Source organism: Fusarium odoratissimum, assembly GCF_000260195.1.
Source record: "Fusarium odoratissimum NRRL 54006 unplaced genomic scaffold supercont1.17, whole genome shotgun sequence".
Taxonomy (NCBI): domain Eukaryota; kingdom Fungi; phylum Ascomycota; class Sordariomycetes; order Hypocreales; family Nectriaceae; genus Fusarium; species Fusarium odoratissimum.
In genome coordinates, this window is record NW_022158703.1 from 687,153 (window position 1) to 709,471 (window position 22,319).

At 48.8% G+C, this 22,319-nt stretch overlaps 9 protein-coding genes across 15 annotated transcripts; 3 read left to right on the plus strand and 6 right to left on the minus strand.

Moving 5' to 3' along the window:
* Positions 1 to 228: 228 nt before the first annotated feature.
* FOIG_10220 (uncharacterized protein) lies at positions 229 to 1,626 on the plus strand. The gene is made up of 3 exons (XM_031210533.1): positions 229 to 625; positions 678 to 868; positions 922 to 1,626. Exons 1-3 carry the CDS (start codon positions 434 to 436, stop codon positions 1,112 to 1,114), a joined length of 576 nt encoding a protein of 191 aa, XP_031060011.1. The 5' UTR covers positions 229 to 433; the 3' UTR covers positions 1,115 to 1,626.
* Positions 1,627 to 1,736: 110 nt separating this feature from the next.
* Positions 1,737 to 3,589, minus strand: FOIG_10221 (uncharacterized protein). The gene has a single exon (XM_031210534.1). The coding sequence runs from the start codon at positions 3,403 to 3,405 to the stop codon at positions 2,074 to 2,076; it is 1,332 nt and encodes a 443-aa protein (XP_031060012.1). The 5' UTR covers positions 3,406 to 3,589; the 3' UTR covers positions 1,737 to 2,073.
* A 121-nt stretch (positions 3,590 to 3,710) lies between these two features.
* On the minus strand, positions 3,711 to 4,185 carry FOIG_10222 (uncharacterized protein; the record flags this gene model as incomplete). Its single annotated transcript, XM_031210535.1, has 2 exons — positions 3,711 to 3,719; positions 3,763 to 4,185. The coding sequence occupies 2 exons, from the start codon at positions 4,183 to 4,185 to the stop codon at positions 3,711 to 3,713; spliced, it is 432 nt and encodes a 143-aa protein (XP_031060013.1).
* A 678-nt stretch (positions 4,186 to 4,863) lies between these two features.
* Positions 4,864 to 6,754, minus strand: FOIG_10223 (uncharacterized protein). The gene is made up of 3 exons (XM_031210536.1): positions 6,035 to 6,754; positions 5,789 to 5,974; positions 4,864 to 5,730 (listed from the first exon to the last, which is right to left on the minus strand). The coding sequence occupies exons 1-3, from the start codon at positions 6,317 to 6,319 to the stop codon at positions 5,008 to 5,010; spliced, it is 1,194 nt and encodes a 397-aa protein (XP_031060014.1). The 5' UTR covers positions 6,320 to 6,754; the 3' UTR covers positions 4,864 to 5,007.
* Positions 6,755 to 7,760: 1,006 nt separating this feature from the next.
* On the minus strand, positions 7,761 to 8,905 carry FOIG_10224 (pectate lyase). The gene is made up of 3 exons (XM_031210537.1): positions 8,620 to 8,905; positions 8,439 to 8,568; positions 7,761 to 8,387 (listed from the first exon to the last, which is right to left on the minus strand). Exons 1-3 carry the CDS (start codon positions 8,768 to 8,770, stop codon positions 7,946 to 7,948), a joined length of 723 nt encoding a protein of 240 aa, XP_031060015.1. The 5' UTR covers positions 8,771 to 8,905; the 3' UTR covers positions 7,761 to 7,945.
* Positions 8,906 to 10,268: 1,363 nt separating this feature from the next.
* On the minus strand, positions 10,269 to 11,614 carry FOIG_10225 (uncharacterized protein; the record flags this gene model as incomplete). The annotated part of the gene is made up of 2 exons (XM_031210538.1): positions 10,269 to 10,869; positions 10,917 to 11,614. The coding sequence occupies 2 exons, from the start codon at positions 11,612 to 11,614 to the stop codon at positions 10,269 to 10,271; spliced, it is 1,299 nt and encodes a 432-aa protein (XP_031060016.1).
* A 646-nt stretch (positions 11,615 to 12,260) lies between these two features.
* FOIG_10226 (uncharacterized protein) lies at positions 12,261 to 13,448 on the minus strand (the record flags this gene model as incomplete). Its single annotated transcript, XM_031210539.1, has 3 exons — positions 12,261 to 12,719; positions 12,784 to 12,835; positions 12,952 to 13,448. The coding sequence occupies 3 exons, from the start codon at positions 13,446 to 13,448 to the stop codon at positions 12,261 to 12,263; spliced, it is 1,008 nt and encodes a 335-aa protein (XP_031060017.1).
* Positions 13,449 to 14,819: 1,371 nt separating this feature from the next.
* On the plus strand, positions 14,820 to 16,049 carry FOIG_10227 (uncharacterized protein). Its single transcript, XM_031210540.1, has one exon. The coding sequence runs from the start codon at positions 14,892 to 14,894 to the stop codon at positions 15,801 to 15,803; it is 912 nt and encodes a 303-aa protein (XP_031060018.1). The 5' UTR covers positions 14,820 to 14,891; the 3' UTR covers positions 15,804 to 16,049.
* Positions 16,050 to 19,132: 3,083 nt separating this feature from the next.
* FOIG_10228 (MFS transporter, SP family, sugar:H+ symporter) lies at positions 19,133 to 21,975 on the plus strand. Of its 7 annotated transcripts, XM_031210542.1 has the most exons (5): positions 19,225 to 19,366; positions 19,434 to 20,077; positions 20,136 to 20,945; positions 20,996 to 21,402; positions 21,456 to 21,975. In XM_031210542.1, the coding sequence occupies exons 2-5, from the start codon at positions 19,952 to 19,954 to the stop codon at positions 21,694 to 21,696; spliced, it is 1,584 nt and encodes a 527-aa protein (XP_031060020.1). In that variant the 5' UTR covers positions 19,225 to 19,366; positions 19,434 to 19,951; the 3' UTR covers positions 21,697 to 21,975. The 7 variants fall into 7 exon arrangements, with proteins under 7 accessions (XP_031060019.1, XP_031060021.1, XP_031060025.1 ...); XM_031210541.1 differs by having other exon boundaries at positions 19,133 to 20,077; XM_031210543.1 differs by having other exon boundaries at positions 19,133 to 20,945.
* The last annotated feature ends 344 nt before the right edge of the window (positions 21,976 to 22,319 follow it).

A 22,319-nucleotide genomic window follows, 5' to 3' on the forward strand; every position in this document is an offset into this window, starting at 1 on the left:
GAATTTACCATATAGTATATTCTGCAGTTGCAACTTTTGGAGGTTGATGGCGGTAACACTACCCTATACTGCCTGTAATTGCATCATCACCCGATGGCCGTTCAGCCCCTCGCCGTCGATAAGCTTAACGAGTGGGGCAGCCGGGCCGCACGCGTTGCCGGAGCTTGCTTCGCGTCAGAACGGCATTTCACGCGTCGAAATGTTTAATTATAAAGTTAATTGCTACTACCGCTCCAGTAGGACCGCTAACGTTGGGGGCATGGTTCTGTTGGCGGTGATGCACGTATATTCTTCCACCAGTCAAATGTAACGTCATACAAACCCCCAACGTGGGGTAGCCATTCAAATACACCGTCATCGAACCAGCCTCAAACACTTAGCTACCAAACGCTATCTTCATAATCAAATTAGGCAATCTGATATTTCATTCATCATGTCAAGCGCATTGTCGAGCTCTCTGGCTGAGGCTAAGCTGGTTCCTGGTTCAGCTGCTAGCTTAATCCCCGAAGGCTTCAAGCCTACGACGAATCTGAAGGTCTCGTTCGATGGGAAGGATGTCGACTTGGGGAACCTATTCCGCGCGAGTGAGTGCAAGCGCGCTCCTAGCATCCAGTTTGATCAAGAAGTAAGTTGTGGATATCTTCAAGAACACTTTGTTCAGTGCTGACGAGGTTTAGCCTGATGCTCCTGGAGATGCTACCTACATGCTCTTGCTTGTCGACCCTGATGCGCCAACACCAGATGACCCCAAGTTCGCCTTCTGGCGCCACTGGGTTCTCCCTGGCTTGAGACCTTTGAGCGGTGGAGATGCGGTGGCTCAAGTGCAACCTGCTCTCACAGAATACTTGGGCCCTGGCCCGAAGGACGAGTAAGTTAAGATGACTCAACATGCTCAGTGTTCACTTACTGACGGCCACGCAGCTCCAAGCCGCACAGATACTTGCTTCTTTTGTACCGACAACCCGCCAGCCTTGACCTTGCCAAGGAGGATGTAGGAGGTGAAGAGTTCACGCAAAGAAGGTCTTTCGATACTGCCAAGTTTGTTGAGAAGTATGGACTACGACTCGTGGGCGCCAACTGGTTTCTCGGTGCTGGAGATGGCTGGAAAGAGTAAGACAGAGCAAGTCATTGATCTTGAGTTTGAGATACGGATAGAGGCCCCGGATTACTAGTCTTCTTTGCCTCTGCTCATCATAGTCTAACAGAAACGAGGTAAATTCATCTAGTACCGGAAAGTCATATTATCGCCAGGAATTTATTAAACTTGTAAGCTCAAGGAGTCTGTACTTGCTGTCCTGGTGGAGGAGACTAGGGGAGTGCTGTAGATCTCGTTCAGGATGATCTATTGCGTACGATTGTTTCAGCTACTCTCTGGATAACTGAATTGGCGTGTCCTCATCTGAGTTGAGTCAGAGTGACGATTTCTCTCGGACATGGAAGAATATCGCACAAGAATGCAATTATGAGGGAGGCGTAGATGTAGCGATTATTGGCATTCTGACATGTGTTATGTTCAATTTGTCCCATTTCAGAGACCGATGATAAGTATAAAAGTATATATATGTAAGATAAAGTCGTAGATTCTATACACATTACATATTGAGAATATATACAAAGAAGTAAAAGGGTGCATAACTATTACAAGAAGAAGATAAGCCCGATAAAGGTCGACAAAAAGACAAACATATTCATCTGAAGTCGCCCTCCAGAAGCAATAGCTACCTCTGGCACTGTAGTGTGGTGGGTTGGTGTGCTAGCTGAATAGGAGGAAGGAAGTGATGGGTTTCCATAGTTCATGCTGGTGACCTCGGGGCTGCTCGGTTCGTGGTGATCTTGCTGTTGATCAGGAGTACCATTAGTAGGATTGTTGTAGTGGTGTGCATCAGAATCTCCATTGCCGTAAGCCGTAGGTCGAGCATGTCTGATGGCCGTGGTGAGTGTTCCGTTGAAGCCAGGCACAGCGTGGTTTCCGACCGATGTTGGCTTGGCATACTGAACTAGAGATTCCGACTGATGGGAACCTTGTGGCTTCGGCAGCTTGGGCTTCTTGTAGGGGTGATCATTAGAGGACGGTTATGTGGCGGCTGCACAAGGCACTGTAACAGTAACCTCGTTCTCTCCCTGCTTCCCGCATCCGTTGCAAGGAACGACTTGTGTAGTCATGGAAACCGAGGGAATTGGCTGGTGGGCACAACGAGTGCATGGTTGATACGACAAAGTGGAGCAGTACTCAGTGACCGTCAACTCGGAGGGTTTGTAAGGATTGACAATAGTGTACGTGATGGTTGTTACTGTCGTTGCATCACCGAGGCTCTGTCCTGGCTTACCGGAGTTGTAAGGTACTGAGTACACCGTGGTTTGACTGGAACTTGGCTTTGTAAAAACTAGCTCTGTAGAGCCTGCAGATGAGGATCCTTGTGAGCCCGTACTGATGGTGCTGGCCGGTGTTGAAACGGAAATGGAGCTCGAATCGATGGAACCGCTTGCAGAAGTGGAAAATATGAGAGAAGATGTAGAAGTGGTGTATGGTTCAGAATGGGTTGTAAGAGTCTGTGAAGTTTCCTGAGAAACGGCCGCAGTGGAAGAAATTTCGGTCGAAGAGATCTCAGTTGAAGAGAGTGGGAGTGAAGTCTCACTCGAAGACGAGGCACGAGAAGTTGTAGCTTGGTTCGAATAACCAGAAGATGTACTAGATGTCTCGGATGAACTCCAGCTGGCGGTATTTGAGTCGCTCGACATGGTAGTCGTTGTATCTGATTGGAGTACAGACTCCTCGGAAGTAGTCACTACCGTGCTGCTGGTCAACGCGACAGTGGTTGATTCTCTCAGAGTTGCAGTTGTTGGTTGGCTCGCGCTATCAGTAGCGACAGTGGATGCGGTATCTGTAGTGACAACGGCAGTGGCATCGGTGGTGGTAACGGTGCTGACTATCGAGACATTTGTTGAGCTGGTCGTGAGTTCATCAACCGTGGTGGTGGATGAGTAGTCACTTGTGGTTGTGTCCTCAACGGTAGTGCCCAGCTCAGTTGACGTGTTGGTGTCAGTGGATTGGCTAGCAGTTGTTGGCTCTTCTGTCGAGGTACTTTCGGCAGTAGTAGTTGGTTCCTTAGCTGTTGTTTTGGTTGTAACCGCTGCCTCTGCAGAGGTGCTCTTGATCTCACCACTAGTCGTTGTTGCGGTGGCAGTTGTTGAATCAGTCGTGGTTGTCTCCGTTGACTCATAAGTCGTAGTTGTAGCGTCAGTCGAGGTTGGTTGCTCGAAGGGCAGTGGTGGTCGTTTCTTCAGGCGCGACAAAATATATGAATGTTCCCGAGGCTGTGCCAGATGCAGGTATAGTAGAGGTATATGCTTACTCTCCTCGCTGGAGCGTAGTCGTCTATTTGACGTAGTTGATCTCCGCACCATTTGGAGTCAACTCGCAGTCGGTACAAGCAGTACCTTTGATAAGTAAAGCTGAATCGTGGCCGGCGTTATTGATGTCGCATATCGAGAGGAAGATGTCGAGTTGGGTATTTCCTCCTGGTAACGGAAGTGGTACAATCAGAGGAGGGGTCGATCGTGAGTATTCGGTAACACTGTTAGGTGGGCGTATGGCGATTGGGTCTTTTGCTAAGGAAGACTGGACCGTGATTCTGTTTCCGCTGCCATCCACAGCCAGTTGGTGCTCGTTATCGGTATAGGCGAGCAAGCCAATAGAGTCAGGCTGGCCCCTAGTTATTCTGTGTCAGCGAAAGTGAGTTTCCTTCAAGAGCGTTGACGTACCCTTCGTCCTCTTCCGTGGCCAGGATAAACTCTAGCTGAGACTCCATTATACCCAGAGTCAATAAAGACGCCTGCATAGAGAACGAGGGCATTCTGGCTATTGGGTCCACAGTAGCTGTCATGCTCTCCGTTATTCGAATGCCCGTTATCGACATTACGATTTCCTCCAGGCAGGGCGCCAGACATGGGACCAGTGGCCAAGATGCCACCGCTGCCGATGCCGAATGGGCCGTCAGCGAAGGATCCATAGCTGCCCGATGCAGCACTCAAGTCCCAGTTCACTACACTCAGGCCCTGCCCGGTAAAAATCGCCTGGGCCACGGTTTGGCCAGGACCATCGTTGTCCTGTGTAACAGTGAATCCCAAAGTCAGTAAAGGGAGTGTTGCGAAAAGCGCAAGGCGTCCAACAGTGTTTGACATCATGTTGGCGGTAGTCAGGTACCCTGCAAGGCCCTGGAAAACGAGTGGATGTTATAATAAAGGAGCGACAGAGCAAAGGAAGATGTGAAAGGGACTGGACTGCATTTTGGTTTAAATGGAGCGTTTTGCCATCCCAATTAAAGCACTGGCCTACTTTAAAAAAACATCAAAAAATCCCGACAGCGTGTAATTTTTATATCGACCTCAAGATTACACTGATAATATATCTTGCATCGTAGCGTCGCTTCGACCATACGGCTAGAATAAATATGACAGCTATACACCATACTTATGGCGGCTCATTGCATGATTAATTATATCCACCATCTCTCACCAATTTTCATACTCGCCGTCAAACGCTTAGGCAATCGCTAGATTGGTTCCAGAGACCGACGGTTTCGTGCTGTCGCTAGCCCCAAGAACTATTGACGGTAGCCCGTCTCCGCACACCTAGCTATGCAGGTAAAGCAGCCTTAGCTCAGTAGTTCAACACTGACCTTCTTCGCCTCTGGCTGCTTCATGATCTAACAGAAACAAGGTTAACTCGTCTAGTGCCACAAAGCCATATTGTCACCAGACATCCATGAAGACGCAAGCGCCAGGAGCGTGTAAGGGGTTTGGCAAGAGACTCATATAGAGCGGGCAGAATCACGGATCAAAGCATGTTCAAGAAGTCGGCCGAAAAAAATGCTTTTATTATTCAATGCTTCAAGTCATACAGCTAGGAAACTACCTCATACTAGGTACAGAAAAGAAATATGTATCCATCTCACCGAGATTCGGATCAAATATCGGACTCAGAAGAGAAAGGCCGCTGGCCTACATTTAGTGGCGGATGCTGCTGCTGTTGCTGCCACCGACACCGTTGTTGATAAGCTTGTTGACAGTACCGGAAGGCACGTTGGAAATAACTCCATCAAGGGCCTTGGAGGCAATGTAATCGCAGAGACCCTCAGCCTTCTGCCCCAGACCGAGGAAGTAAGCGGCAAGACCAGCGACATGGGGCGAAGCCATAGAGGTACCGGAGATGGTGTTGGTCTTGCCGTTGGGCCAGGTGCTGAGGATATCGGTACCGGGAGCGAGGACGTCAACGACAGAGCCGAAGTTTGAGTAGTCGGCGAGAGTGTCATCGCGAGTGGTGGCACCGACAGTGCAAGCGCTCTCCTCGGAAGCAGGAGAGGATCCAGAAGCATCCTTGCCGTCGTTACCGGCTGCGACAGCGAGGAAGAGACCGGCATCGACGATGGCCTTGGCAGCCTGGTTGACGGCATCGGATGTCTCACCACCGAGAGACATGTTGACAACGACACCCTTGGGGCAGTTCTCATCCTTGGCGTGACCGGAAACGAAGTCCATGCCAGCGATGACAGCAGAGTTGGTACCAGAGCCATCGTCGCCGAGGACCTTGACAGCGAAGAGGCTGGTCTTCTTGGCTACACCGTAGGTGGTAGAACCAATGGTGCCAGCAACGTGAGTGCCGTGGCCTTGACCGTCGCTGTCGGAACCACCAGCGAAGTTCTTGAGGAACTTGGCGCGACCATCGAAGTCCTGCAATTGTGTTAGGTTGGGTTAGGCTGCTCCGCCTCTGGAAGTTGGCCAAACTTACGGGATGGTCGACATCAATGCCGGTGTCGATGACATAGGCGCAAGTGCCCTCACCGGCGCTGTCGTCGTAGGTGTAAGTGCTGCCCCCAGGGCTCTGGCTGGAGACACGAGCAATACCCCAAGGAGCATTGCTCTGCTGAGTAGTAGCCGTGATGCTAATGTAAGCATCCTGCTCAATGTACTCGACCTAAACCTTGTTAGCTGGGTTCCTTTGTGGCTGGATCCATATGAGTCAGAAGTCACTGACATTGGGGTCATGCTTGAGCTTGTTCAGCTCATCATCCTTGAGGCTGGCAGCGAAACCGCCGAAGCCCTTGGAATAGGTGTAATCGGCATCAGCCTCGATGGACTCGATCATCTTGTCAACCCAGCTCTCGATGGAAGAAGCCTGGAAGCCATTCTTCATCTTGACGATGTACTTGCCATCGACAAGCTTGACACCGCGAGGGCGAAGAATGGGAGCGGGCTCGGCCCGGCGGGAGGGAGCGGCCAGCGCAAAGGGGAGAAGAGCGAGAAGAGTAGCAGATCGCATTTTGAAGAAAGATTGTTGTAAGTTGGAGAACTTAAAGAATGAAGTTGTAAAGAGTGGTGCTGAGTGAATGTAGTTGTAAAGACTGAAGAGCTGAGTTGCTTGATGAGAAGGAGATATTGTTGGAGACGGAGGCTTCTATTTATCTTGAAGCTCTCTCCTTTAGTTGTCTACTTCCACTTAGAGCCATGTTCCTTGATCGGATGTTGGGTTGGTCGTCTTTCGGCACGCAACCTATCGTGCCAAACATGTGCCACGATGATCGTCATCGTTTGAGATAGTCGACCCCGGCCGCAACCACTACCTGCCTAAAGCGAGCGACGATCCCACGCATCGCGTGCCTGGCGAGGTATAGCATGAGAATTAACCATAAGCGACTTAGCCAACCGAAACGTGCGATACCCTAATTCAAATTTTGAGAGCACCATTCGCCACGAGATGAAAGGAGTGCATAATTAATGAGGCTCCTTATTCTCTGCCTTGTTTTGTGATTTGACTGGTGAATCGGTTACCGCCAGGGCAGTGGGGGTGCCAATTAGCAGATTGATAGACAAGCCAATTGAAGTCGAGAGCTGCTCTCTGGGGCACTAATCTGTCTTGAAACGATATCGCCCGAGGGTGTCAGCCAATCGAGGCGACGCGTGGCGATCTATTTCCGAGTCAGGGAGTTGGTTTCAACAATTCCCCTGAATAAGCTTGATAGCTCAATCAAAAGGTCTTGACAAGTTCAATCAAGCAGGAATAAAAGATATCAAGGTCCTTTGATTTTCAAAAGTGCCAGTCACAAGCAATTGATGATACTTGAAACAATCGTCAACTGATACACTGCAGGGTTATTTTGCTGCCGAGAAGAGGAAGGCAATCGTTAGCGTTGCAAGAGACTAGGGAAAAGTTCCGACGTAGATCATCTTAGCCTCCTCCCTGTTTTAATGGGCAAGGTATCAATTTGCTAATAAGTGTCAAGAATATATTGAAAACATATCCATTTCGCGGGACAACTAACGATATAGGGAGATCTATCCGGAACCTTATAAGATGACGATCCTTTGTGTGTCACCATATGCCGGGTCATCGGCAGCCATGGAAACATTAATTCATTCTCTCAATGGTCTAGAACTGTTGACATGGGGAAGCTTTGACAATTGTCATCACGTCAGGTTTCGGTCGACATGCCAATTAAGCAACTGGTCCGTCTCTAGTCCGGTTTGACCAATTGAAGAGGCGTAGGGCTAACGTCTTGGCTCAGAAGGTTGGGCTGAATTGTCGTGAGCACCATGTTTTAAGGGTTGGTTGAATATCCGAGCTCATATGCCAGGCAATCCTCCGAGTGAACCGTTCCGGATGTACATGTCCATTTGGCTTGGTGTAAGTTGATGGTATCAAGTGACGATGATGAACTTTTGTAACACTGACTCGTATGGAATAACTCATGGTTTCGATGGAGCGGTAAGGCTTTCACGTAGTTCAACATTAAATTCAACAACTCTGCATAAAGTAAACTGCAATTGATATTGGGGCGAGCCATGTGCTAAACTCACAATGTACAAACATAAAGCTTAGGTACATAAACTTTTACCAAGAAGTAAACAACACCGTTCCATCCGTCTCTCATAACATTTCATCAATCGTCTAGCAGCTCGTGGTAACTCCAGAAGTAGTGCAGTACTTGCCATCAGGGCCAGATCCAATCTTGGAAGGCTCAGCGCCGCTTGAGTTACCCTCGTAGCGGTCACAGTACTTGCCCTTGTCCTGGCACGAGCTGGTGATCTTGCAGGTGTCTCCGTAGTTGGTGTTAATGCCGCAGAGAACACCACCGTCGACGGCAACAGAGCCTGAGATGACGACATTTCGAGGGCCACCGTTATCCTTGCAGTTTCCGCAGCTGCGGACGAGCTTTCCGTAGTCTTCGGCGTAGAAATCCTTGATCTGGACGGTGCCGCGGCCGTTGAACTGGACGATCTTGTCGCTAGCATGGAAAGCACCGCCACCGTTGATGTAAGAAGTTCCACTGGTCTGCTTGAGGGTGATGGCGTCCTCACAGACGTCGGCCCACCAGACGTTGTTCAGGGTGCTAAAGTCAAATCAGCATGAGGTAACGGTCAGTCGAGAGAAACTTGCTCACCAAGTACCCTTGCAGTGGACACCTTCGGCCTGAGATGCGCCGATGATCACGTTGGAAAGAGTGGCACCGTTCTCGAGAATGAACATAGCATCCTTCTCACCAGTTTCGGTCTGGCCTTGGCAAACAGAGGCTAGGAAAAGTGTTAGTCAGAGGTTTAGAGACAAGGTATAAAGAGGCTTACGGCTTCGCTCGAATCGCTTCATGCCACCATCGTAGCTGCCCTTGACAGGAACAGCAGTAGGGAATGAAGTAGCACCAGCAGACTTGGGGAGAGTCTTGGTGACAGCGGCGGAGGAGACGCCAGCAAGGGCGAGGATGGCAGTGTACTTCATGATGAATGAATTGAGATTATTCCGAAGATGTTTCTAGTGAAGGCTTGAGTTGTGATGCTGAGTGAACAAGTCTAACAAGTCTCTTGGCTCTCTGGATATCTCATCCTTTATATATTTATGAACATTATATATTCTTTCTCGTCGATATATCAGTTTCAATCAATCTTCCCCTTTGTTCTAAGGCCCCTGTACCTGTTTTTCGCTCATTGCACCAATTAGCATCGTATAATCACGCTCGAGTCCGAAAACGGCAACCTAATCATTGAAGTGAAACTCCGTTCAATGTTACATCTCGAACCAAACTCAATTCTCATTCGAGGAATTAAATACCATAATTCTCCGTCTCGACTCGTTATTTGCGGAGACCAATCAAATGACCTGATTTCCTGCTCAACTTGCTCGATATGATCAGCTGCACGACGACCCGAAGTCTGGGGTAATGGAGATACTACCCCCAATATGAGCATGGGAGAGAATGAAACTAGTAAGGCTGGATGAAAGTGACGGGGCAAGATTGGTGGAATTTCGATCATGCTTGTTTTAGTGACGTGTCCACCAATTAAGCTTACCTGGAATATGAATGACTTTGAGTTTCGATGCGGATCTTCCACGGGCATAATTGAATGTAGTAACGTCTGATCCTCGTGGTTAAAAGCCGTGTAGCCGTGAGGAATAATTTTGCACCTACGAGAGGCCAGCGATCGTCGTGTTGTATCTGACCATAACCCTGCAGTGTTCTAGGCTTGAGTGAATAAACAAAGTCTCTCCTGCTTAAGCTTTAAGGTTACTCAGACCGCAACAAGCTTGGATGCCAGAGATACTTTGGGGGCAGCGGTGATGTCCGATTCTGGGGCTCGGGGATTAGAAACGTATCCTGAAGCTTCAAGACTCTAGATGGTTGCGTGAACAGAGACACGATACACAAACCTCATGTTTCTCGAGATCTGGAAGAGCACTGTTTCGAATTGCTGATCATATAGGTCATAGGCTACATGCTGGAACATCTACAGGGCCACCAGATGGTCCCAGCAGCACGGGACGCCAAGGGCAACTACCGACAGGACCCTGCGACTTGGCAGTGTGTTTTTGACGCGAATCGCGTGACACGTGCATGATGCATCATAAGTAGATGAAAATTCTTCGAGTTTGAGTCTGTAAAACTCTGTTGTCTAGAATATACGTCTCTGGCTGATGCAGGGCCCAGTAAATTGTTCTTTTACTTACAGAGTGTTTCTCTTCTGGATGCAATCGACATAGGCTGATACTGTCTTTTGCTCTGACTGAGTATGTCTTATTTCCACCAGGCTAGGCGACTCCAGTCCACGTTCACGTTATATAGATCTGAGTGCGCGGACAGAAAATAGATAAACAACAGGCTATTTTTGTCAAGCATGGTCACTTTATCCAAAATGTAGAAGCTGGGGATGGCTTTCCGGCAATCATTATAATAGGGTATCACATTAAAACTCATCACGCTTGCTTCCAAACCCACAAATTCTCAAACAACAACCAATTCCCCCTCAATTCGAGGCCACTCCACCAACAACTCTCTCATCCATTTCCAATAGTCCTCTTGCGCCCATTGTCGTAACAGCTGCAAATTATATATAATCTTGTAAATTCCCTTTGAGCTCGATGTATCTCCAAAATTCTTCTTCTGCCAGAAAACCGTCTTCTCTCCCTCTGGCGTCGTGATGATGAGATGCCAATCGTGTCCTTGTATGATAATGCCAGGTATAAAACCTGGTAGGTTCCATCTCTTGTCGTTGGTAGTTGTGAGCTCTTGTGCACGTTGTCGTAACGAGAGCAATGTTCGGAGGAACTGCCAATGGGCCGCCATCCAGACTTCCATCTGAAGCTTGGCGTTCTCCCAGCCCTCGCCTGTCTTCTTGGTTTCGATACTAACAGTGATGGGATTGTCGGAGAGCGGGGCTAGATTGGCGTGATTGAACATGCCGAGCGGGAGGATATTCTTCAGGGCATCAATGGTTTCTGAAACTTGGGCAGATTCATCCTGTTTGGGATCGAGATACATGCAAAAGTCAACTTTCTTAGACGCTGACGTCACATGATACTCGGTGATGATTGAAGCGGTTGTACTAAGACAGTCAGAAGTTGCAAGGCTTCCTAGAGCGAATGTACTCACCTGAGTCGAAAATCAAAGAACTGATCCCTCCTCGGACCCTGCAACGGCCTCAAAGCAGCAGCAAGAACACGATGATGAACTTCAACGTTCCAATCTGCCTCCGAACAACCTCTACTATTGCAATACGCAGCCTCATGAAGAATCCACTGTATAGCCTCAGGCGTCGGCGTATGCCCGAGATTGTCACGATCGTCCGAGAAGAGGATATTGCTCAGAATGGGCTGTCTAGTCCACTTGAAATCCCTGTATACGGAACGTTGAGATGAAGGAAGGATTCCAATGCCTGATGAGGCGAGATCGATCTTGTCGAGGAGAGCTTCTAAAGGTGCTGGCATATTAGGAAAGGCGCTGAGTTCTCTGGTGACGACGCCTCTGGTATTGAGCGCAAGCGCGCGGAGTTGTTTGGTTGGCGAGGATCGGCCTGATGCTTGTGATGCTGACTGCGTCGAAGGTAGAGAGGTGCCGGATTCACTTCTCGGCGTCCTCATTCGTCTGGAAGGACGAGGGGTTTCAAATTCATCGTCATGGTCGGTGAGAGTGTGCTTTTTGGGACTAGCCATGCTGTTGTCACTTTGCGAGGCTTCGGGGGTTGGGAGGTTTAAGCGACGGCGCTTTGGACCTCGTCTGGTCTGAGGAGTAGATGTCGAGCCTGTTTGGATCTGTTGTAGCCAGAGCTGTATCCGCTTCTCTAGCGACATTGTCTTTGCGCACAATAGCGAGTGATTGTGCTGTCGTGGCTGTTGATTAATGTTCAATTACTTGATGCTCATGTTGTAGTCAACGTTGTTGTTGTTCCTGTAGCGTTGTCGTAGCAACAATCTTAGCGAAACTGAAAATCGGCGGGTTCTGATTGGGGGCACAACTATAACCCTGGCTCAGCTTGCAGGGATCTCAAAATGTCGCCAAGCCCCATTGGCTTGGATGAATGACCTTTGAGCGGGTTAAAATTGAATTGCAGTGTAGAGAGAACCATCTAACGTTCAAGCCAACATTGTATCTCGGTCGAGTTGATAGCGGCAAGTATTTTCAGCTACAAACGGCGCCCCAATGATCAACTACCTGGCCGGAAAGAACAGCGGCGCGGGTCCAAATTTAGTGAAGGACACGGATGTTTACTAGACAGAGGAGTTTGTCCTACATGATAAAAGACTTGGGTAAATTCACTGTAGAACTGGGCAAGTTCAGTATAGACTTGAGAAAATTCAGTATGAATTCAGTAGACTCTAGACTAGTTAATTTTGGCACCTTAAGTCGAGGCCAGAAGTTTCCCAGCTCGTAAGGATAGTCAAGGGGAAAAATCGTCGGAATGAAGCAAAACCCTCTCAATTATCTAGATACATCCCCCTAGCGGAATCTGTGCTCGTAGTACTTGTGCTCAAGCCAGACACGGTACATGCGCTCCTTAGGGTTGGGTTGGTTTCCGTTGACATCCAGCTGGTTGTTGTCGTACTCGATAAGGACCTTTCCATTGGCTCTGTTGTGGAACGCTTCAACCTCTGCCTCACTCTCGGGCTTGAGATAACCGCGGGTGATGACCTGAACACCGTTCAGAGGCTCGCCTCGTCCAATGATATGAGATAAAAGCTCATCGACCTTGGCCTTGTACAGGAGGACTGGGTTTTGCTCGGTGGACGTCTTGGTACGGGGAGTTGAGACATAGATCTTGACGTTGTTTGCCTTGTTCAGAATGCCGCCGGATTTGGCCAATGATCGAGGGGTGATGAACTTGTTGGTACCCTGCTGGAGAGGCTTGATGATCTTGGTCTTCCAGTTGTCGCCGCGGTCGAGGAAACCAGTTTCCATCTATAGCAGTCAATGTCTTGAACTCGACTTAGATGATGTTGCGGTGAGGATTATAAGGACTTACAAAATGAGCAAACCAGTAGCCCTTGTCAGAGACGAGGACGATGCCAGTGCAGCTAGAATCATGTTAATAAGGTAACTCCGACAGATGGCATTAGGACGTTATCCTAAATAATGAGGGTATCCAGACAAGTTTAGGATCATTTTATCATAAACTCGGCGCGCCACTTACCCCATGAGGCCCCGAATGTACTTTCGCAAGGGCTTTTCACCCCAGGATCCTTGGCCTGAGACAGCGTCATGCTGGATAAGGTTCCAGTCCAACTCGTCGTCCTTTGCCGCGACACTGTCAATCTGCTCCATGACATATTCGTTTGCCGCTGATGCATCGGTCCCCCAAAGGTCCTCGATATCATCCAAAGACCTCTTTCCCAGTGCCAGAGAGCGCGGAATAGACTTGCCTTTGCCCTTGCCTTTACCTTTGCCCTTATCAGTGGTCTTGCCTTTGCCCGCGCCGTTACCTTTCTTTGGGGCAGGTTTGGCTAAACAGGCCTTGCAAGTCAGGTCGCAGACAAAGGCGGGCTTAGTGATGGCCTTGGAGATGGCCCTCTCATGAATGGCAGATCCAACGTCACTGACATCAGACAAAGACGAATCGGATGGCTTGACAAAGGGAGAGGCTAAGGCAGAATAAGCCAAAGAGAGGACAAGAGTGGCGAGGCGGACCATGACGAAGGCGACCTAAATGAAGGTGAAAATGAAAGTGAGAATGGAAGAGTGAGAGTTATGAGAAATGAGTGAAAAATGTTGTAATGAAAGAATGACTACTGATGCATCTCGACTTTGAGGACTATCGACTAAAATATATAGACCAGAGGTTGCCGTGAAGGCTTCGGTCCCTGGCAAGCGATACGATGCAGAAGTTTTCAACTGCCGAACCAGGGGCCCAAGAAGGCTTAAGGGCTCTGTGATATATCCCAAAGTGACAAAAATAATCAATCTAAATGCTTTATAAGTCTACAATGGCTTTGACTTAATCTTTTTGCCATTTAGGATAGATGTTCTAAGTGTCCTTGCTCCCTGATGCCGAAGTCGAGCTCAACTCTATTCTGATATTCAAGGGGATCTGGGTCGGTGAAGCCGACTTCTACTACTCTGCAGCTCGATTGGAAGAGTATACGAAGACGTTGCACTGAGCCATGTTAATCCCTGCTATGAACCAAGAATGCTTCGAAGCAAAACGTATATTCATGCTATCCATGGTTCGAGCCAGCTGGACAAGCCTGTGGTTGTGCAGGGCAAGCACAGACATATCACTGTTTCAACATTTGGTGGTAGTCGGATTTAAATTCATCCAAGAAAAAGTTTGTCGGTAAATTCCGTACAAACTACATTTCAGAACTGGGTCTAAAATCAGTGTTCTATGAAACATGGATGGCATAAACCTCATTTAATGTAATTTTAATCGAGGTGTCTGGAGATTTTTTAACAGGAACATCATCTCAGTGTCGCCAAGCCCTTGCCCCTGAGGTTATTACTACTCTGATTTGCTTCTATCGCTAGGTGTTTAGTAGAAACAATATGGTAGGTGTGTTTATGGGTAAGGCAAACAGAAAGACGCTCTGAGTGGCTCGTACTGTATATATGAGAAGCCAGCACCGCAGCCTGTTTCTTACACTCGAAATCCGGCATACCCCTGCGCTTCAATCTATATCAGAATGCTGTTCAGGCTGAAGTCCTAACCTTTGTTAGACATAAACGCGTAGACAATTTGAGTCCCAAACAGAGTACTGGAGTTTAAAATGTCGGACCGACAACTTGACCTGCTTGAAATGGCTAGAACATTTACGCAACGAAGGTGGAATCAGATAAAATAGAGAGACGGGAAGATAATTAAGCTTTCACCCTGTTTCAGGTTTGACAGTTTGCATAAACTTTCAGAAATTCCCGGTAGTTGACACAAGATCTATTTCCTTGGTGAGCTGCATTGAGCGTTCTCCCATAGCTCGGATCCTCGTTGGAGACAAAAGTATCAAGTAGTTAGTTATAAGTGAGGTCGAAGGAGAGAACAGGAAAGAGCATCGCCTATCGCTGGTCTTACTTGAATTCACAAACCTACTCCCGCCTACGTCGACCATTCATCACAGTGACATTTCCTAAATAAGCAAGGCGATGCAGTCTCCGCATCCCCGTCGCATGCTTAATGGGGCAATCCGCGAAAGATCTCTATCGCAGCTCGTCGCCGCCATGGAAATGATGAAAGCCGACCCTCAGCTTCTTTCTTCTCTTCAAGAATTGCTTCTATCAATACTGGGACGGTGTGTCCGCCACGGAAGCATCGACCTTGTGAGATATCTTCTAGAGTGTGAAAAGGCACCTGCTGAGTCTCTATCACCTCTTGCGGTCGCCGCAAACTCCTCCATCCCCCTTCTAGAGCTGCTCGTGGCCCATGGTTGGGATCTCAACAAGGCTGAAGTTGACAGATCCCTTAAGCGGGGCGATAAGCTAATCGACCTCGTCTGCGACGATCATCAGCTGGTTTGCTGGTTGGTTGAGCATGGCGCACGGGTCATGGATGGCGAGGCGGACCTCTACGAGATCTTCCCGCAGCCGGCTCCATTACTAGAGACATGCGCTGTCAGAGGCTCTGTTGCAACGTTCCGGCTTTTGCAGAGCAAGGGAGCATTACTGGGCCACCGGACGCTTCACCGAGCAGCCGGGGAGGCGGCATCATTTGGTGCAGACCCTTTCACTTATCAAGAAGCCCATGACCAGACAGTTGGAGATGATGCAGGGGCAAGAAATGAGCGAGCAGAAATGTTGGTGTTTCTTGTGGATGAGATGAAGTTGGACATTAACGCGATGGACTCTACTGTACCATATCGTGCTTACCATTGGGGGACTCCTCTATGTTATGCTGCCGTAAAAGAGAAGGGAGCTCATGTGGTAAGGTGGCTACTTGAGAAGGGAGCTCAGCCCAAAGTTGAGACTGCACAGAATGTTGCTGACGCAGAGATGTTGGCGAAGCTGACGGGGTGCATAGAGAATGCGAGAATATTGCGTGAGTGGAAGCAGATCCACTAAGACAGAGGAAGGATGCTAAACGCATTTTGTAATATGATGTCGCGTGTTTAGTAGATAGCACTTCATGGTTAGTGTACAGGGAGATTATGACGCGGTAGAGGGACTGAGAGTAGGTCTTAGGAGATGTCTTAATGAATGGTTTACCAACCCTTACACAGACATGCCGCAAATAGGTATGCAAGCGAAAACACGCCACTGCTTCGCTCGGATTTGAAGCTCCTACTGAACTCTCAACCCTACATCTACAGTAGACCCGATAATTACTTTTGGGTCGATTTAGTTCATGATTTCTTCAGGGAATTTTCCTTCCATACGCCGGGAACTCGATGGGTAGCCTGCAAGGAGAAGAGAAACGGCGCAGTGGTGGCGGTACTGAGAAATTGAGACGATCACCCTAGTGTCACTTTGTAGTAAAATATAAATAAAAATTGCTCAAATGAATAACGAAAGACTTGATGAAATAAGGGAAGAAAAGCCGAGGAACTTGTTAGAACTTTAAGCCTAAGTTATTGTCGAGAGCATGGAGACTGCTTTTGAGTAACTACATGTTGTCTTTGAAGGGCTAAGGACAATACCAGCCAGCAAGTGAAACTAGATGAGGAAATCTGTAGAATAAGCTTAGAACGATTCGGATCGTATTATCTTCACATGCTTCGTGGCTGTGCAGAGACGACAAGGGAGCCACATCATCATGCAGGTAGATTAGATCTTGACGGGGAGACGATCTGTGGCTTGCCACGATGCATAGGTATCCGAATATGTCGTGGGTCCGCTTTGGGACATATGACATAGCCATGGCTCGTGAATACATGTTGCTGGATAGTCTTTGAGTTCATAAATTGATTGATGCCGAAAGAAAGAGGCCCATTGCAGGTTGCCCCAGCTCAGGGGCCAATGGTCAGTCAACAATCTGGTGGGAAGTTGTTAAGATCTCACAACTGAATTGGAGGTTCTAGTTGTCGCGTCTGTGACCATGAAGCTCTTGATTCAGACTTGATGTTGTCTAGGGAAAATGGACATGTGCATTCACGTGCCAATAAACTGGCTTGGAGGAACTACGACATATGTCTATGCATTGAGAAAGCCATCCTTCTCAATTCCTTTACTGCACAGCTGCTTCTAATTGTATTTATCTCATTATCTCAGTGTTCTTCCGAAAGTGTGTGCAGGGTAGTCCTCACGAGGTCTTCTCAATACTGCCCAAACTGATATGCCCGGATTTACAGGGTGAAACAATGATATGATACCTTCTCACCTTCTGCATATAGAATACCTAAGAAAACTCCAAATAGATGCCTGCCCCGAGATCGTATGTTGGAAACCCTCATGTGAACTGCAAAAATTTCCCACCGCCCGCAATATCTCCCACAAATGCGGAGGATGCGGGATGTAAAACCTCGCTTGCCCGCGGTCTCTCTTGTCCCAAAGGACCGATAAGCTCGTCAGGAGAAGTCTGCAGAAAAAAAGGGGGGGTTCAACTCTGTGGAGGAGGAGTGGCTCTGGGGGAGGCAACAGCTACTCGGCGAAATACCTACACACCCCATGAAGGGGACTGGACTGGGGAAGAAAAAAGAGGACGATGAGGCGGATACGCGACCTGTGGGTAAGACCGAGAGAGAGACCCGGGGGAGCGTTTATCCTGCGTGGGATGGGGAGGGTTGCGTGCGTGCTGGCAGGTTATCCCCGGATGGAGATTGAGGGGATTAGCAACACGGAGAGATTCGAGTAGTTGGATTGGTGAGACGTGGGAGGTGTTTTGAGGTGAGAGATTTAGAGGTGAGGATCAGCACGACGTCAACAAACATAAGGTTCAATGGTCTAACATAGTAAAAACCTCAAATATGTATATAAAATTTCTCAAGAAGAATCTGCTAGTCAACTGATACAGTTGGTCATTTGATCAAGTGCATATCGATCTCGTGTCTAGACTTCAATAGTTTTACCGCATGTGATATTAATCTCGGTTCATGTCTATTGCATTTCAGCTCGTTTGTCACACCAAAGAAACTATGGCTGTCTCCGAAACGAAGACTGCAAACGTCATCCGACAAGATAGTCAAGATCAGGCCTTTGTCGACTGTTATTGTCAAAACATTCCGACATCCTCCATATTCTAGACCCCGTTCCAAGGTGACGGACTTCTCCATGTCATCCATCACCCACGATCTCTACCTTTTTTTCCCCCTCTCCGCGATTAATTGCCGTGCATGTGCATGTTGCGCGGGCTCCGCACTCCGTTAACTTTACTCTGTTCCTTGGCTTGGATGGAACGGCTCAAACGTTCGGGTCCGAATAGCATCCACTAATTATAAGTGGGAATACGCATCGAGTATCGCCGAGTGCCTCTTTTTTTCGGCCCGTGTGGATACGGTATCATGTTCCGCCGTTGCAGAGCCGCATTAGCATGGGTGATTTTTATGATGCCATGGGTCCAGGGGTAAAGGAGGCTCTGCGGGAATGGAAACAAGGCACGGAGGTTCGAGAACGATTCTTTGTGCGATGCAGAGTCTGTGTAAGTTGGCGCGTGGCGATTAATTCGACGACGGTTGGTGATGCGATTCAGATACACAAATCACGACAATTGAATGCATGTTTCTCTACCTGCCATGTTGGGTTGCTTTGTCGCAGATAATAATGCTTGCTCGGTGTTATCTCGCATCATCGCATGCCCTGTCCTGATCTTCTGTCTTGTTCCAATTGAGTTTCTAAGGCTTATCGCTGGACCCAAAAATGACCGAGCACAGCGACGTCGTTATCCAATCCATGAACTCTGTTTTGGCAATGGAGCTTCTATAGCTGAGCATGCTCCGCTCAATTCGGCCAGTCTCTAACGTGCGTGGATAAGACTCGAGACATTTGGCCGAGTTTAGACCATTGAGTACCTTTACGAGAGACAACAAGATAAACCTCACGAGAAAGTGGGAAACAAACCGGCGATTTGGCGTCGCCGGAAATACCGTTAAAAGATCAGATCAGATGCGGTATCTGACGGGAGACGAATGCCGTGACAATAACATCACGTTTTTGGCCACAATCAGAATCAGGAATTCGAGAGGAAAAAACACCAGAATCTAGCATTCGGAAATAAAAATCTGCGCGAGCCCGACGTTTCAATCATCAGTCGGTCCGACCGATTCGGCGACTCTCGGTGTCATATCATGTGAATGGGGCTCTGCTCAGCGGACAAGGCGAGCACCGGAAATATGTGGAAGCTGACTAGCTGTGTCGGGGCGAGAGGGGAGATTGCAATTCAGCGATAGATGTGTAGTAAATTAGTTACTGACGATGCAATACTCTGACCGTTTCTACAGGCTGTCCTTCAGCTCAATATCTTCATCCTCAAAGACCTGCGTATTCCCGTCGACACAGGCTCTGCCGAAGATCTTCGCGCCAAGAGATGCCACCAGAAGACCAATGGAAGCAAAAACTGGATCCTTGGAACAAAACTATGGATCAAAGTGGTTCCATTATTCATCTCACAGGGTCCAAGTGCGTCATCAATGCCGAAGGCGCCGGTAGTAGAAAGGGCCAGGGAGGAAAAAAAATTGTCAATGTCACCCCACGTACGTTCGTTCTCCAATCGATCCACCGTTTTCTGAACGGAGATGAATCTGGATTAAGGGCGACTAGGGGACCTCCGCTAGACCAATCAGCCCACGGGGCGTGCTGTTGTACCCTCCTGGGCGTAGCGTTTGCCGATGAAAGCGTGATGAGATGCCCAGCACAGGAATGCTTACCTCACACAGTTCGACTCTTTTCTCATGACGTGACTCTACGGGCCTTCTATTCACAGCTGCTCCGCTTCTCTCCAAGTCTTGGTCCCTCGAGTCCACAAACCTTAGCTTAGTTCTTGCTCACCCACGTCAGTCTCCGCAAGTCGTTTGCCTGAGCCCCCCGGGGTTTGAGTTTTCGCTCAAAGCATGACCATCAGAGGTCATGAGATGGACCCATTGGCATGGTCTTGGTCTCTCGGTGCCCGCGATGGCCCTCGACGATCATCTCCACAATAAAGACAGTCAAAACGGCACCTCTTCGCTGCTTCAATCTCTGTTCTGGCTCATCACAGCATTCGTGTACAACACTTTCACAACATCAATCACACACATACAACATTCAATTGACCAATTGGTCTAATCAACACTTTCAATATGAAGTTCTTTGGTAGTAAACGCCATGAACATGCTGGCGAGGGTCAGCATCTCGAGAGGAAGCCTTCTCCCGATACCGATGGTCGCATCACCTTCCGGGCCTGCTTCATGGGCCTGGTCGCATCTGTAAGTTCTCAACACCACAATAAACTATCGCAATGGAATTGAACTAATTAAATCGTAGATGGGAGGCATGATCTTTGGATACTCCTCAGGTCAAGTTTCTGGTTATTTCATGATGAAGGATTACGGCGAGCGATTCGGTGTTCCCAACGGCGATGGTACATACAACTTCAGCGCCGCACGACAAGGAACTATCACCGGTCTTCTCTCCATTGGTTGCTTGTTCGGATCTCTAGTTGCTGGCAACCTTTGCGATTCAATTGGTCGCCGCAAGACCATCTCCATCTCTGCTCTCTGGACCTGCGTCGGCACCATCATCGAGGTCGCCTCTCAGCACGCCTGGTACCAACACGCGATCGGTCGACTTGTAACAGGTCTTGGTGTCGGCGCTCTGTCTGTCGCTGTCCCCATGTACCAGAGTGAGAGTGCTCCCGCCATCATTCGAGGTCTCATCGTCTCCTGCTATCAGCTCTTTGTCACCCTTGGCATCTGGTGCGCCGAGATGGTTAACTGGGGTACCAACCACTACGATGGTAGCGCTTCTTGGAGAATTCCCAACGCCCTGAACTTCCTCTGGGCTCTCCTTCTCGGTGTTGGCATCCTCCTCCTTCCTGAGTCTCCTCGATTCGCCTACCGAAAGGGTAAGGTTGAGGAAGCCCGAAAGACCATTGCCAACCTTGCTGGTCTCGACATCAACTCCCCCAGTGTCAACCGACAGATCGACGATATCCGCGAGAAGCTTGAGGAGGAACAGGCTCTTCCCGAAACCCGCCTTGTCGAGATCTTCACTGGTCCCCGTATGGCCTACCGTACCATTCTCGGTATCACTCTCCAGGCCGGTCAGCAGCTCACTGGTATCAACTTCTTCTTCGTAAGTAAACTCAATGGTATCACATCGCAACAATTGACTAACAATCACAGTACTTCGGAACCACCGTCTTCGCCTCTACTGGTCTTAAGGACAGCTACGTCACTCAGCTCATTCTCGGCTCAGTTAACTGCGCTTGCACATTCGGCGGTCTCTATGTCGTCCAGAAGTGCGGTCGCAGAAAGTCCCTGATGATCGGTGCCGCCTGGATGATGATGTGCTTCTTCATCTACGCCTTCGTTGGACACTTCGCTCTTGACCGACAGGACCCTCTCTCCACTCCCGCTGCTGGTGCCGTCCTTGTTACCTTCTCTTGCTTGGCTATCGCTGCCTTTGCTACCACCTGGGGTCCTCTTGTCTGGGCTGTCGTCGCTGAGATGTACCCTTCCCAGTACCGCAGTCGATGCATGGCCATCGCCACTGCTACCAACTGGCTCTTCAACTTCCTCATCGGTTTCTTGTAAGTCGCCTCATAATTACACTTTCAATCGAGCACTCACTAACATTTCCCAGCACTCGATTCATCACTGATGCCATTGACTACTTCTACGGTCTCGTCTACGCCGGATGTTGTGCTGCCCTCGTCGCAATTGTCTTCTTCTTCGTCATCGAGTCCAAGGACCGAACTCTCGAGGAGATCGACACCATGTACGTCCAGCACGTCAACCCCATCACTTCTTCCAAGTGGGTTGGCGAGCCCCACGGCACCAAGCACGCCCGAGAGGGTGTCACCGACGAAGAGGCTTCTTCGTAAACAACTATCACCAACCATCACATCACGTCACGCACGACTCACAACTCACATCATTCACGTACACACATCACTATAGAAGTTACGGACTCGGACACACTATAGACATGCAGCCGGACTGCCCGGCGAGTAACGATTGGAACGGACGTTGCATTTTAAAATTGTTTTCGCGCAGGGGTGCGAGGAAGTACATAACCCAAAAGAGCATATTATATCCTTGTATTTAGTAGCATATTCTGCATAATATCATTTTCGCTACGTTCTCAAACATTGATCAGATTAAATAACCTTTGTGACATGTCATTCTCTACTGCTTCACATGCTCAGGTCTCAATGAGCTAAGTACCAATGCAGCTGCACCATGAAGGCGCGTCAGTTCAGATCTTGGCATTCTTATTAGTCGCATCACGTTTGCTACAGCGTTCACTGTACTGCTACCAAGCCGGAGTGAATTGCCTATAAATACTCAGGTTGTGGCTGGCTGAATTGATCGGTCCATCCAAACAGACGGAGAATACGAATGAAGCTTGGCTGGTGCAGGTTAGCGTGGGCGTTCGGGCGCCCTCTTTTGGCCAGCTGATTGCTCTCTTCGGTCTAGATCTCGCCAAGCTGAGATGTGAATCGCG

Bases quoted from the DNA above. Each gene is read 5' to 3' on its own strand.
- FOIG_10221 (XM_031210534.1), bottom strand. From the start codon at position 3,405: ATGGTGCGGAGATCAACTACGTCAAATAGACGACTACGCTCCAGCGAG.
- FOIG_10220 (XM_031210533.1), top strand. From the start codon at position 434: ATGTCAAGCGCATTGTCGAGCTCTCTGGCTGAGGCTAAGCTGGTTCCT. The intron at 626-677 runs GTAAGTTGTGGA...GACGAGGTTTAG, and splicing joins GCATCCAGTTTGATCAAGAA to CCTGATGCTCCTGGAGATGC. The intron at 869-921 runs GTAAGTTAAGAT...ACGGCCACGCAG, and splicing joins GGCCCTGGCCCGAAGGACGA to CTCCAAGCCGCACAGATACT.
- FOIG_10228 (XM_031210541.1), top strand. From the start codon at position 19,952: ATGAAGTTCTTTGGTAGTAAACGCCATGAACATGCTGGCGAGGGTCAG. The intron at 20,078-20,135 runs GTAAGTTCTCAA...ATTAAATCGTAG, and splicing joins TCATGGGCCTGGTCGCATCT to ATGGGAGGCATGATCTTTGG. The intron at 20,946-20,995 runs GTAAGTAAACTC...TAACAATCACAG, and splicing joins CTGGTATCAACTTCTTCTTC to TACTTCGGAACCACCGTCTT.
- FOIG_10224 (XM_031210537.1), bottom strand. From the start codon at position 8,770: ATGAAGTACACTGCCATCCTCGCCCTTGCTGGCGTCTCCTCCGCCGCT. The intron at 8,569-8,619 runs GTAAGCCTCTTT...CACTTTTCCTAG, and splicing joins GAAGCGATTCGAGCGAAGCC to CCTCTGTTTGCCAAGGCCAG. The intron at 8,388-8,438 runs GTGAGCAAGTTT...ATTTGACTTTAG, and splicing joins GTCCACTGCAAGGGTACTTG to CACCCTGAACAACGTCTGGT.
- FOIG_10223 (XM_031210536.1), bottom strand. From the start codon at position 6,319: ATGCGATCTGCTACTCTTCTCGCTCTTCTCCCCTTTGCGCTGGCCGCT. The intron at 5,975-6,034 runs GTCAGTGACTTC...AACAAGGTTTAG, and splicing joins AGCTCAAGCATGACCCCAAT to GTCGAGTACATTGAGCAGGA. The intron at 5,731-5,788 runs GTAAGTTTGGCC...ACACAATTGCAG, and splicing joins GCATTGATGTCGACCATCCC to GACTTCGATGGTCGCGCCAA.
- FOIG_10227 (XM_031210540.1), top strand. From the start codon at position 14,892: ATGCAGTCTCCGCATCCCCGTCGCATGCTTAATGGGGCAATCCGCGAA.